Genomic DNA, 14612 nt, shown 5'->3' on the forward strand with positions numbered 1-14612 from the left:
AACTTATAATTACAGTACTTTGTTTCTATACATAAAAAATTACATAGATTCGCTATTAGTTTCAAGGACGTATTTGCACTTACACTGATTTTACGTGCGACATATACAGGCAAATAACGGTTTATAGTGAAGTTTTGTCGTTTCGATTTAATAACCCAGCCAAAAACATAAAGTGGTGTAGCATGTGTGTCATACACGTGTGTGAATGACGGAAATCCAAATATACCTTAAGAAAGCAAGTATAGTTATATTATTATGACTTTCTAGCCCTTTAGATTTACCGCCTTGCATTATTACTATGTATATGGTAGTACCATATGTTTTATCGATGGTAGTACATATGAATAGTAGGACATTTTAGATTTATTATTTCATGTTTAAAGGTGATTAACTTTAGAATATAACCAAAATGTTTACTTATTACCGTCATAACATAATCAATACTTTGTGGGAAAAAATAGCAAGTGTAGTGTTGAGTCTACAGACGATTGCTGTGTTTCTCATCTTTTTTACTCATTTTCATCATGCCGAGGGAGGGTCTCATAAAACAACCCCTGCCAAGACACCGGTGGAGACCCGGCAAACAACTGTATGAGCACTCTGTCAATAATTTATAATTACAGTATTCCTTTCCTTTTTTATGTGTGGAATTGAATTGGTGAAATTCCTTAAGCTACTTGGTAAGGTAAGTATTTGACTTACTTTATAAATTTTATAAAAAAAAACTAATTATTGATTTTAAAAAAGAGTCTTTAAAACTTCGTAATATTTTCAGTTTGATGATGAGTTTGTCGTTGATAATTGGCGGTATTGCAGATAAGCGTTAGAACACTAATCCATAAAACACGTAAGTCGTAACCTAAAAGTTAGATAAAGTCGTAGTCATCCAAAATTAGTCTTATTGAAAATAGTTAATTTAAATTATATATTTACCTAATTCTTTAAGTATAATCCTATCCTATACATTTATATAATCAATTTATGCATTTATGATGTATGATTGTATGTATGATTGTATGCTTGCACAACGATCTCGTAAACGGCTTCGACAATTTCCCTCAAATTTGGCAAATAAATTTTTCTGGCATAAAACTTTTTACTGCAGTACAACTGCCAACAAAAATCGAATTAAGTAAAAATGAAATTGAAAGTCAACAGTTTTTCATTGGCTTTATGGGTTGCCAAGTAACCATGTTAATTGAACAAAATAACAAGGAAAAAGTAAACAAAAGAGTTGTTAGATGTGTTTATAACAAGCTATCCACAGTCTACTAGCAAATTACAAAATACAGTACAAAGGGGAAGACGTCAGTTGTTACTATTTAGCAAAGATTACACTGAAGGTTACTCGATATATATGAAAATATTTCCGATCAAATACTTATTATTTTACTTGGTTCTATCCTATTAAAACCTTATTCCCAAAGTACTGAGGCAATGTTTAGCAAATTTTGTTTTTAACAGTGAAATATCTAATTATGTTACATTTATTTTTTGTATATGAACAAACAAACTGTCAAAAGATTGTTAATGCAAGTATATGGTATTATAAACGAGTGATTTTACCATCGACTGATGAATAAATTAATCTGTTGTAAATTGCCAGGTTTAAATTTCCATCATAATAAATTTGAATTACACTGAAACTTAAATAATAAAAGCCAAAACTAGTTGTAAATAAAACGTGAGAATCCTTTATATTGTTTAAAAATGGAAATAAACAACACCAAGCCAGGAATCGGTCCCCAGGTACCATTGTAAAATACATAGACAAATGAAAGGGTGTCTGAGCAAGAACATTTAAAGCGTTAGTGATGTGTTGCATATTGTAATCATTTATTTAGTGTGTTATATGAGCTTGGTTCACCTGTGTTCAACAAGCAATTAACTAGCTCATGGTGTATGCAAATGGGTATTTAAATGTACAATTATATGGATTGGCTCATATATTTACAGACCGACGTGTCAACAAGTTATTATTAGAGAAAATACTAGAAAATGGTTTTGTCAGATATTTATAATTGGACGTTTTCATCAGACTTAATTAAATTTAGTTAAAAATTGAACTTTTTTCGAGAAAAACTTATCATTTATTATTTAAATATTATGTTTGTGCCGTGCCACCTTTTTCAATTTACATGTCTAAATACTATACAGCCGCAATTGTTACTCACTCAGGTATACAAATTCTAGACCACTTCTAGATGAGCTAGAGACTTGAAATTTTCGGTGGTTGTAGGTCTAGTGCCCAAACCACCCATAAAATTCCAAAAAGTGACATTTTCAAATTTTAACCCCCCCGTAATCTTGAATTTCCCCCCCCATGTTATTCTTATGGGGAATAACATTAAAAGTGGCCAAATTTGGTGAGCTCATCTGAACGGTTTAGAAACGTGCTAGAGACTTGAAATTTGGTAGTAACGTAGTATGGTATCTTAAATTAACGGGGAAATTTGCAAAAGTCCCATTTTCAAATTTCCCCCCCCCCCAAAAATCCAAAATGGCGGACCTCTAAAAACGACAAAACACTTTTTTTTCAAACGGCTATAGCTCGAAAACGGTAAGAGCTAGAAACGATTTGAGGAAAAATCGTAGGTTCGGAATTAAATTTTCTACAAGACTCAACTATGCTTTTTTCGAAAATCGCACTCCTTAACCTTAAAAAAACGCCCTACTTTCAAGATTTGGTCAATTTCTTCCAAATTTTTAACAGTTTTTGCTATTTTTCCAAACCTAAATAATTTTTTTTTGCAAACATTATTATTGCTTTGTATTCTCCGTAGTTTACTTAAATTTTTACTCATCACGTGTTTTTTCGTAACTTTACTCCTTCACCCCCAAAACTAAATTTTAATGTCAAAATTTGAAAGGATTTTACCACTTTTACGAGCCCCATGTTATTCTTATGGAGAATAACATTGAAATTTAATGACTTTGTTAGGATATATATTTGTACTTATAATGCTACCAACATTTGAAGATAAGTGTCTAAAGTAACATTTTAAGACTATTAACCCCCTTAAAAAATAAAAATGGCGGATTCTTGGTAAAGAGGTATGCAAAAGTCGATAACGCAATCTAACGATTTGGTTCTCGCTCTAATTTTTGCTTATGGATGCGACTACTCAGTGCATAAAGTACATAAAGTGTCAGTGCAGTAGTTGCTTAAAGTTTCAGTGCCACTTCTTCCTATTTTTTGGACTTATATTTTTGCCAATTTAGCTACATATTCGTGTTAGCATGACTTTCTCTTGCGTTGCTGCTGGGTCGTCCACCAGGGAGATCCCAGGTTTACCGAGAGCAACAACGCACAATGCATGGCTAATGCAGCCTGTGCCCTCGCCTGGCAAGTGTTCTGCGGCGGATTAAGTACCAACGCTATTGATGAGATACTCATGGCGGGCGACATCTTGTATACACAATCTCGCCATGAGTATAGCATCACTAACAGGTACCTATTCCCTGAGGACCTTGCCAGACACTTTGTGGTTGCACAACATCGTGTAACCATCGAAGAAATTTCTAATGTTGGGGACGGGTTGTATCCGTTCAGCTTCGATGATTTAGATGAGGTGACCAGTTCCTTGTCGTCGATGTTGGAAGCAGCTATGCCTGGCGACTCTATTGATGGCGGTTTCTTGTTTACGGGACAGTTGGTGACAGTCGCTTTTTGGCGTTTTCAAGGGCGGCTGTACCTACTTGATTCCCACGCTGTCAACGAGAACCGTCGTCGAGACATCGATGAGGCAAGAAATAAGGCTAGGGTGTTTGTTTGCAATAATTTTCTTTCTCTAGCTTCCCTCATGTTGGTAAATTCGGCGTTCGTCGGTGGACAGTACTCCGTTACAAAAATTAAATTTTCCGTCAACCAAACTGTCCACACGGTCGAATGTTCGGACAATAACTTAACACAGTTATCAGAATCTGATTCTGAGACAGTTGTTAAGAAAACCAAAGGTCCTGGTAGACCAAAATCAATAAAGCGTGGTCGTCCGAAAAATCTAGACACGACCCGGGAAGAGCAAGTGGAAGCAGCGAAGAAGAAGTACCGGGAAACGCATCCGGAGAAAAACCGCCATGATGTGCACACGTACTCTCAAATACACCCTGAGGTGAACAGGAGAGCGGTTAGAGATTACGAATCACGCAATCCCGGTGCTTCTGCCGAAAGAATGCAGATTTTTCGTTTAAGAAATCCAATACTTTCAGAACTCCATCATCTGCCCGGTCCACTTGCTCGGTCCGTAGTGAAAAATGGTCCACTGTCCGTTTGGAGTGGAGAACTACTAGACACAATACAGCCTTATAAATTAAAAAAAAGTGAGTCTCTGGGCGGACGACATATACAGATGTAGTCATTGTCAAGCACGGCTCTTCGAGGAGGAGAAGAATAGAAAGCAATGGTGCTGTGGGGAGGGAGCCTTCAATGTTCTCGAACTTCCTCCTTTGCAAGAGCCCTTCTATTCTGATCGTCACTTCCTGGAAAGAGCTCGTGCCTACAACGATCTGTTTGCTTTCTGCGCGCTCGAAGTGTCAGGCGGGTATCGTCATCCCAGTGGTCTTTCTTTTTTCAAGATCGAGGGAAGAATGTACCACCAGGTCTACAATCTGGACGCCCCAGGACAAAAGTTCACCACTCGTTCTGGGAACGTTCAGTTTGTGAATCGGTCCCGCCTGTATATTGACGATGGCGAAGAGCGCCGTAACATTGCGATGGGTAGATCGCTTGATGCCGAGATCATCGACGGTATTGCTGATTTCCTGTCGAGGGAAAATCCTTACATTGAGCATTACCGTCGATTGAGCAACGAGCCTTCTGTGAATGCTCACTTGGCATTTGAGATAACAAGCAGGTCTACCCATGGTCCTGTTCTCGGCGATCGGCAAACAGGAGTTGAAGTGCACGCCGTGCTCAGCAATGATGAAAATGACACTGAGCCCCGGAGACTGACAATATGGAAATCCGGTTCTGACAGACCTACATTTATAGATCTTTTACATCCCCTGATGGAACCTTTCCAATATCCCCTACTCTACCCACAAGGCACTGTGGGATGGCACGTTGGTCGTCTTGACAACAAGGGTGCTAAGCTGACTCAATTTAAGTACTCACGGTGCGTCCTACTTTCGGAACCTCGCTTCTCTCACCTAGGCCGTCTCTCACAAGCTTGGCAGGTTGAGATGTTCGCGAGGTATGAGGAGGAGAAACTGCGTTATGTTATATTAAGTTTACACAGCTGAAGAACACCGATAGTGCCTTGCGGGTGGGGCCGGTTGACGAGATTCGGAATGCACAGCAGGTCTTGAACGACATCGCTCGTGATGAAACCGTCCAAGGCGAGAGTGGGGTGCAGGCAGGGAAAGTCTACCTCCCAAGTTCGTTCACCGGTGGGCCCAGGTACATGAAAGTAAAATACGAAGACGCTATGGCAATCGTATCGCGCCTGGGTTCCCACACTTTCTTTTTGACGTTTACGTACAACGCGACTTGGGAGGAGAACAAGAAAGCTTGCCCTCGTGGAGGTACTCGCAGTGACCCTAGCACTGCTTGCAGAGTTTTTAGGATCAAACTTCTGGAACTTCTCCGAGACCTGCGCAGCGGAGCAATGTTTGGACGCTCTGTCTATATCGTCTACGTCATCGAGATGCAAATGAGGGGCCTTCCTCACGCCCACATTGTATTCAAGATTGACGGCGACGGACCAGTTCAGGCGTCCGAAATTGACTCCATCATCCGCGCGGATATTCCCTCGGAAGAAGAGGCCGGAGGCCGACTGAGAAAGTTGGTCCTCAAACACATGATCCACGGTCCATGTGGTTAATGATCATAGGACTGACTTTCTCTGTTGGGACTCTGCAAAGGGTTACTGCACCAAATAATTCCCCAAGCCCTGCTGTGAAACCACCCACGTCGACGAGAGGGGATTCGTCCAGTACAAGCGAGATTATACCAATCGGGGGACAATATTATCACGCAATAAGAACATTATCGTACATGACGGTTGGGTTGTGCCTTATAATCCTGCACTGATGTTGAAATACGAGGCCCACATCAATTTGGAGCTGGCGTCTACTCGCCGCGTGATTAAGTACCTCTTCAAATATCTTATGAAGGGAGGATCTCTCCAGAACGTCACAGTTACTCCCTTCAGTAAGCAAGATGATGAGGTACAGCATTACGTGACGAAGAGAATGGTGGGTGCCAGTGACGCGTGCTGGCGTTTATTAAACTTTCCAGTATCAGAATCTGAGCCGGCTGTTGAATGTCTTCCCGTCCATCTGGAGGGCAAGCAGTCCGTCCTGTTTAGACCTGGCCAACTGGCAGATGCAGCCGCTAGGAACAGCTCCAAACTCACCATCTACTTTGACCGGCCTAGTATTTCACTGTTTGACGACCTGACTTATCAGGGGTTCTATGACACGTTTGTAGTTCATGTCAAGCGCCCAAAAACTGCGGAGATATACGAGCACCCCGATGGCGTCCATTTTATCACTGCCCGACAGCGTGGCGAGAAGGTGTGCAGACTGTTTTGGGTCTCTCCGAGCAGGACAGAACAGTATTACCTGCGTATCCTGCTTATGACTGTATCTTGCCGTGGTTATGCCGACCTCCTGTCCCACGGTGGACCAAACTGCCGCACTTTTCGAGGGGTCGCGCGGCATCTTGGCTTGGTGCAAGACGAACAGGAGTACCACTACGCACTGCGCGAGGCCGCCACTTTCATGACTGGCCCGAGACTTCGTTCTTTCTTTGCAACATGGGGGCTCCTGCAGCTCTCCTGTGGGATGCTTTCCGTGATTCCATCTGCGAGGACCACATAGAGCGTAATCCTCTCGATGTTGAACTGGCCTACAAGCTAGGACTCATCGATATTGATCGGAGTCTTCGTCGGCAGGGTTCTTGCGTTGCAGATCACGGCCTCCCCGATGTACACGATGACACGACGGAGTTGGGCAGAGAACTGCTCTTACACGGTGAAAATCAACAGAGAGTGTTTGTGGAGGAGTGGGTGCCAAAGCTCTCTGAAGATCAAAACCGCGTATTTGAGTACGTTACCTCCGTTCTCAATGCCCCTGCCAGCGGAACGTCGTCGAAAATCATTTTTCTTGACGGTCCGGGAGGCTATTATTATTATTATTTTTATTTTATTATTTGTTGTCATGAGAGCCGAAGCCCCCTGACTGCTTACCCGGTACCTATCCTTCAGGACATACCCGGGCCCCATGATGTAGGCCGAAGCTTACGCATCAACCTTTAGCACATCATGGGCGGATGACTTAAGGTCATCAGGCTCGCCGGCTGCCGAAGCAGACCCTTCGGAAAGAGGGTTGCCCCTCAATCCTAACCAGGGATTCCGGCTGCTTGTTTAAGCGTCACTCCACCTGGGTTCCACTAGGTCGGAACCTAGAGGTCCATAGTAGAGCGCCCCGACGCATTTAGTGCAAGCAACACTCGGGACCTATCTCATCCCTGACAGGCAGAACCCGCCATCAATAGCCAGGAGGAAGGGGACCATCAGCACGCTGACGGGGGGAACCCCAACCTCCCATTTACACCGCTGCCCGATCGAGGCCTTACCCATTGCTGGGAAACCAGAGATAACCAGAGCGATAGATCCCCAGATACCCCTGGCGGGCTCGGACCCAGCACCCGATCTACTTCGTTTGCCCGTCAGACCCAACATCACTGCCAGGCCATCAGGGTTTCCCAAAAGGAGGCAGGTATAGAAGTGGGACCCACCCGGATGAACCTATCCACCAGAGGTGGCGACACCCTTGACTCAATTGAGGTTCCGGGAAGAACCCCCCACACTCAAGATAACCATACCGTCCGTGCTCAGAGACAGGGATAGGTTTGCATAAGTACCTACAAACCGTTGCCCTCACACTGCGGAAAGTTACGTTGCCCTTGAGTGTCCCCGTGAGCTGCGGGTACTTGCCCGTTTTCACCTCCAGGAAAGGTTACTTCCAAAGTCGAGGATTTGCCCACTGAATGCTGGTCGCACACAACAAGCAGGCCGAAGCCCAAAGAACCACAGACACAGGTAGGTTAGAGATTATGATGTACTTCCATCTCTCCTAGAGCTAAACACCCCTCCATCCTGGATAAAGGAATGTCACTGGGACCCGATGCCCAGTCGACCATGTCTGTGGCCAACTTGAAAATGCCGATACCAACACGGAGCATTTACCTCCCCTCTGGGGGCTAGGTATTTCACCTCCCAGGACGAGGCTACTTCCAAAGTCGAGGATATGCCTCACAAAATGTCAGTCGAACACAACAGGTAGGACTCAGTCACAACCACAGTTACAGGTAGATGAGGAGAGGCGGAATTAACGGCGTCACTGAGAGCTAAACACCCCCCCCACCCTGAATGGAGGGAATGTCACTGGAGGCTCCCCCTAAGGGGCTGGCGCTTACCAGTCGTCCATAACTGTGGTCTACCTGAAGTGCCGGGTCTGACACCGGGCAGTTACCTCCCCTCTGGGAGAGCTAGGGTCCGCGTGGTCGCCCAGGCCACGAACCCACGCAAGCGTGAGCCCCCTGCGGTTGTGAGATGAAGATTACCTGATATGGTTCTTCAAAGCTCTTCCGGGAGGCTATGGGAAGACCACTCTGATTCGTGTCATTCTCGCATACGTGAGAGGTTGTCGTCAGGTTGCACTGGCAGTCGCTAGCTCTGGGATCGCCGCGGGTAACATGCCTGGTGGAACTACAGCTCACAGCATGTTCCGGTTGCCACTCGACTTCGGTGACGGCACCGGCTTTTGGAACATCACCAACGGCTCCCAGCGAGCAGAGCTCATCAGGGCCGCAAGGCTCATTGTCTTTGATGAGGCCCCGATGGCTCATCGGTTCGTTTTCGAGGTTCTTGACAGATCCCTGCGAGACCTCATGCGTTCCAGTGAGCTATTCGGTGGTAAAATATTCCTCTATTGTGGCGACTTTCGCCAGATCGCGCCTGTCGTTGTAAACGCTCGTACTCCAACTGACATTGTTTGTGTCTCACTTCGGGCTTCCCATCTGTGGCAGCATTTCAAAATTTTTGCCCTGACAACAGCTCATCGGACTAGTAGTTCCACAGCCTATTCCGAATTCCTTCTTAGGGTAGGCAACGGAACTGTCAGTTCGACCACTTTCTTGGAGGGACGGAACGAACAAAAGTCTAATTCCGCTGCTCGGGATTAGACAAGTGACGTCTTTGACTGATTTGGTCGATTCCGTCTTTCCCGCAAACGTCCTACTCGACTCTGATATGTGTTCGCGACGCGCAATCCTCTCGACTCTGATAGTGAACGTCAAGGAGATCAACGACCACATCTTGAACTCCCTCGACGGTCATCTGTACGAGCTGAGGAGCGCCGACACAGTCGACAGAGAGAACGACGATGGCCTGGATGTCGACGTTCAACTCCTGAACACGGCTACTGGCAAGGGCGTACCAGACCATGTTCTGCGGCTGAAGATCGGCTCTGTTTGCCTCATTATGAGGAATCTCAACATCGCTGAAGGACTCGTCAACGGCACTAAAGTCATTGTAATCGGCATCTCCAACCGTCTGATTACAGTGAGACTTCCCGGACAGACGCAACCTATCGGAATTCCCCGGATTACCTTTACTTTTGCGTTTGTCGAGGGTTCGCCGTTACGTGTTCGTCGACGTCAGTTCCCACTGATGTTGGCCTATTGCATGACCGGACACAAGAGCCAAGGTCAGACAATAGATTCAGTCGGTGTTGATTTACGGACCGATTGCTTCACGCACGGGCAACTATACGTTTTGCTCAGTAGGGTCAGACATCCAGACCATATTGTTGTTCTCGTACACCCCGAACGTGTCCGAGATGGAATCGCATACGCAAAGAACATCGTGTATGGCGATCTCCTTCTCTAAACCTGATTTGACATTAGCAGTAGGCTAGGGGATCTGCTTAATCAAAACTCCCCGTTGTGACTTGACAACATCGGCAGTACGATAGGGGGCCTGCCTTATCAAAAGTCCCCGTTGTTGTATAAAGTAGTTAGTAAAGTTTACTAACTTGTACATTTGTAAATAATTGTAAATATGGTTCCGACGTTTCCTGGCCTCCTCGTGGCGGAACTGGATATGCCATAAATTGTATGGCTAACCGACAGGGAAACAAACATTATTGATCTATTTTCATAAATATATACATGAATATCTACTATAATCTATTTAATTCATATGATACTTTACTATTATCAACTTATTCACTTATCAATCGACATACTAATCAATCTACTCATTTTATACAAAAGTTTACTAATTTGTACATTTGTAAGTAATTGTAAATATGGTTCCAACGTTTCCTGGCCTCCTCGTGGTGGAACTGGATATGCCATACAGTTCGTGGCTAACTGACAGGGAAACAAACGTTACTTAATCTATTTTCATAAATATATACGTCATGAATATCTACTATAATCTATTCACATCATATAATACTTTACTATTATCAACTTATTAACCTATCAATGAACACCAATATCAATTTACTTATCTTGTACAAAAGTTTACTAACTTGTACATATTCAAATAATTGCAAATATGGTTCCGACGTTTCCTGGCCTCCTCGTGGCGGAACTGGATATGCCATAAAGTTTATGGCTAACCGACAGGGAAACAAACCTTACTTAATCTATTTTCGTAATTATATACTTGAATATCTACTATAATCTATTTACTTCATATAATACTTTACTATTATCAACTTATTAACTTATCAATCTCCTCTAATAAATTCATGAAATCGTTATTACTTTAATGTCGATTTCTACTATAACGAACCCTTTGCTCCTCATATTATTACTTCCTTTGACCAAAAACTCAATTGTAAAAATACTCTACTAACATACTCACTTACCGCAAATCTACCCACGATTTTTGTATAAGGGGCTTTCTAAAATATTCGTAAAAATGTTACTCGAAATTAACTTATATAACTTAATATTGACGGTTTCACTTCTTGCTTTGTTACAACTTATCTCTAATCTACTAATGACGACTAACAGCTAGGGGGCCTGGGGGCGGAGCCCCCAGCGAGCCAAAGGCGGGTAGTTATTATATAGTTTAATACTTTTCTTTGAAATGGCGACCATACAAAGTTAGGTATTTGTACCATGCAAAATCTAAAATTTGGTAAGGGTGGTTGTGATTGTTATACATAATAATAAGATAGAAAAACAACTTGTAAAAGGCATTTCTTTGTAGGTCAAGATATCGCATAAATCAGCAAAACCTGTATAATGTAGAGATATCAGTGTAACGCAATTAAATATTGCTTTATTCGTAAAATAATCAATTCAATTAACATATTTTAGTAAATATTTTATCGTAGTAACAATTTCCGATATCTAGGGAGCAGGTCTTAACACCTTCTTTAAAGTATATTTTTGGTGGCAAACTGATTTTATTTATTTTGTTCAGTCTATGTCAGTAGTTGCTTTAGAAACTCGTAATAAACAATATGACTTAAAACGAATATGGTGTAATCTGTGTATCTTACAATTTATTTATTAAATTTCAATTTTAATTTATTAATTAAATTGCAAACCTGGTTGCAGCGTTTGATTAATATTACATAAAAAAATTTATATTGTAACAAACAGTACCTTCCTAATGTGAGTAAAATTAGTCAAAGAATATCACAATAATATTGTATAGTGACATTTCGCATATACTAATTTTCTTACTAATGTAATCACGTTTTAACATGAATTATGCCATTATTTCCAATTTAAAGCTTAGGTAGGCTGTGAAAAATTTAAATAATTTAGTGGTAACTACACTACTAAACTACCATACTACTATACAGGACTAGAGGTTACTATTTCGTTTTGAAGTCAAACATCAACGTGTTACAACACCTACATTCATTCGCATTCCCTCGCCTATCGAAGCAGTAAAGTGTTATCCTGACGACGCTCAGGTGCAGAGGCCAGAGGTAATCGTCATAAACCTCTGGTCCTTCTCACCTTAGGAAACTAACTGCGGACACTTGCGAACCATATCTTTCAACCTTCAAAAACATCAGGTCCTTCTCACCTTAGAGAACTGCGGACACTTGTGAACCATATCTGGTAATCCTCGTAAGCCACATGTCCTTCTCACCTTAGAGAACTGCGGAAAATTGTAAATTGTAACTGGTAATAATCACAAACATCAGGTCCTTCTCACCTTAGAGAACTGCGGACACTTGTGAATTATATATGGTAATAATCATAAACATCAGGTCCTTCTCACCTTAGAGAACTGCGGACACTTGTGAATTATATATGGTAATAATCATAAACATCAGGTCCTTCTCACCTTAGAGAACTGCGGACACTTGTGAATTATATCTGGTAATAATCATAAACATCAGGTCCTTCTCACCTTAGAGAACTGCGGACACTTGTGAATTATATATGGTAACAATCATAAACATCAGGTCTTTCTCACCTTAGAGAACTGCGGATACTTATGAATTATATCTGGTAATAATCATAATCTTCAGGTCCTTCATACTTTAGAGAATTGTAGACACTAGTGAACCATATCTGGTAAACTTCGTAAGCCTCAGGTACTTCTCATCTTAGAGAACTGCGGACCTTGTGAACCATATCTGGTAAACTTCGTAAACCTCAGGTCTGTCTCACCTTAGAGAACTGCGGACACTTGTGAACCATATCTGGTAATCTTCATAAACCTCAGGACCTTTTCACCTTAGAGAACTGTGGACACTTTTGAACCATATCTGGTAATCTTCATAAACCTCAGGTCTTTCTTACCTTAGAGAACTGCGGACACTTGTGAACCATATCTGGTAATCTTCATAAACCTCAGGACCTTTTCACCTTAGAGAACTGTGGACACTTTTGAACCATATATGGTGATCTTCATAAACAGCAGGTCTTTCTTACCTTAGAGAACTGCGGACACTTGTGAACCATATCTGGTAATCTTCATAAACCTCAGGTCTTTCTTACCTTAGAGAACTGCGGACACTTGTGAACCATATCTGGTAATCTTCATAAACCTCAGGACCTTTTCACCTTAGAGAACTGTGGACACTTTTGAACCATATCTGGTGATCTTCGTAAACCACAGGTCTTTCTCACCTTAGAGAACTGCGGACACTTGTGAACCATATCTGGTAATCTTCATAAACCTCAGGACCTTTTCACCTTAGAGAACTGTGGACACTTTTGAACCATATCTGGTGATCTTCATAAACAGCAGGTCTTTCTTACCTTAGAGAACTGCGGACACTTGTGAACCATATCTGGTAATCTTCATAAACCTCAGGACCTTTTCACCTTAGAGAACTGCGGACACTTGTGAACCATATCTGGTAATCTTCATAAACCTCAGGACCTTTTCACCTTAGAGAACTGTGGACACTTGTGAACCATATCTGGTAACCTTCATAAACCTCAGGACCTTTTCACCTTAGAGAACTGTGGACACTTGTAAACCATATCTGGTAACCTTCATAAACATCAGGCCCTTCTCACCTTAGAGAACTGCGGACACTTGTGAACCATATCTGGTAATCTTCATAAACATCAGGCCCTTCTCACCTTAGAGAACTGCGGACACTTGTGAACCATATCTGGTAATCTTCATAAACCTCAGGACCTTTTCACCTTAGAGAACTGTGGACACTTTTGAACCATATCTGGTGATCTTCATAAACAGCAGGTCTTTCTTACCTTAGAGAACTGTGGACACTTTTGAACCATATCTGGTGATCTTCATAAAAAGCAGGTCTTTCTTACCTTAGAGAACTGCGGACACTTGTGAACCATATCTGGTAATCTTCATAAACCTCAGGACCTTTTCACCTTAGAGAACTGTGGACACTTGTGAACCATATCTGGTAACCTTCATAAACATCAGGCCCTTTTCACCTTAGAGAACTGCGGACACTTGTGAACCATATCTGGTAATCTTCATAAACCTCAGGACCTTTTCACCTTAGAGAACTGCGGACACTTGTAAACCATATCTGGTGTTTGACAGGTATAATCTCTTTAAACAATGATGGTTCACTTAAAATACGTCATTTCCATGCTTAGGATAATAACGTCATGTTTTTCCTAGTTCGTATACTAAAAAGTAAATGATTTTGTAAATTGTAAATCATTTTGTAAAAGTAAATGATAAGGCACTAATGGTCTATATTGTCTATGAAAGAAAACAAAATACCCTATACAGGGAGTCTAATAGTATAGTAATCTTAAAAAACTTATCAATTTTTATAAAAAAATATGTAAACTTTATCCACCAAGTCCTGAAGTCTCAAGTGTGTCCAATTAATTTTAAATTGTCTAAGGTGCCTATCCAATGTTAGGTACGTTTTCTTGTTACTATTAAAAATTGCTCTAATAAGGTTTAAAAGTTATTTTAGTTATTATAACATTTCAAACATTTTCGAGATGATTTCCTTAAATTGTATTATTATTTATGTAAACCGTGTATCTCGCTGTAATCTATATTTTATAACAATGATATGATGTTTGTCTGTCTAGCGATCCACTGTGAACCGTTTAGTTAGATGTAAACTACCTAAACTAGACGAACCTAAACTAAAAACACCATACATAA

The 14612-nt window shown here is 41.7% G+C and overlaps 1 protein-coding gene across 1 annotated transcript; it reads left to right on the top strand.

Moving 5' to 3' along the window:
• Positions 1 to 9257: 9257 nt before the first annotated feature.
• LOC128987507 (ATP-dependent DNA helicase PIF1-like) lies at positions 9258 to 9896 on the top strand. The gene has a single exon (XM_054408387.1). The coding sequence runs from the start codon at positions 9258 to 9260 to the stop codon at positions 9894 to 9896; it is 639 nt and encodes a 212-aa protein (XP_054264362.1).
• Positions 9897 to 14612: the final 4716 nt, after the last annotated feature.

The sequence above is a fragment of the Macrosteles quadrilineatus genome, unplaced genomic scaffold, assembly GCF_028750875.1.
Source record: "Macrosteles quadrilineatus isolate MER2022 unplaced genomic scaffold, UCM_ALF_1.0 Scaffold_2__2_contigs__length_208266976, whole genome shotgun sequence".
Lineage (NCBI taxonomy): Eukaryota > Metazoa > Arthropoda > Insecta > Hemiptera > Cicadellidae > Macrosteles > Macrosteles quadrilineatus.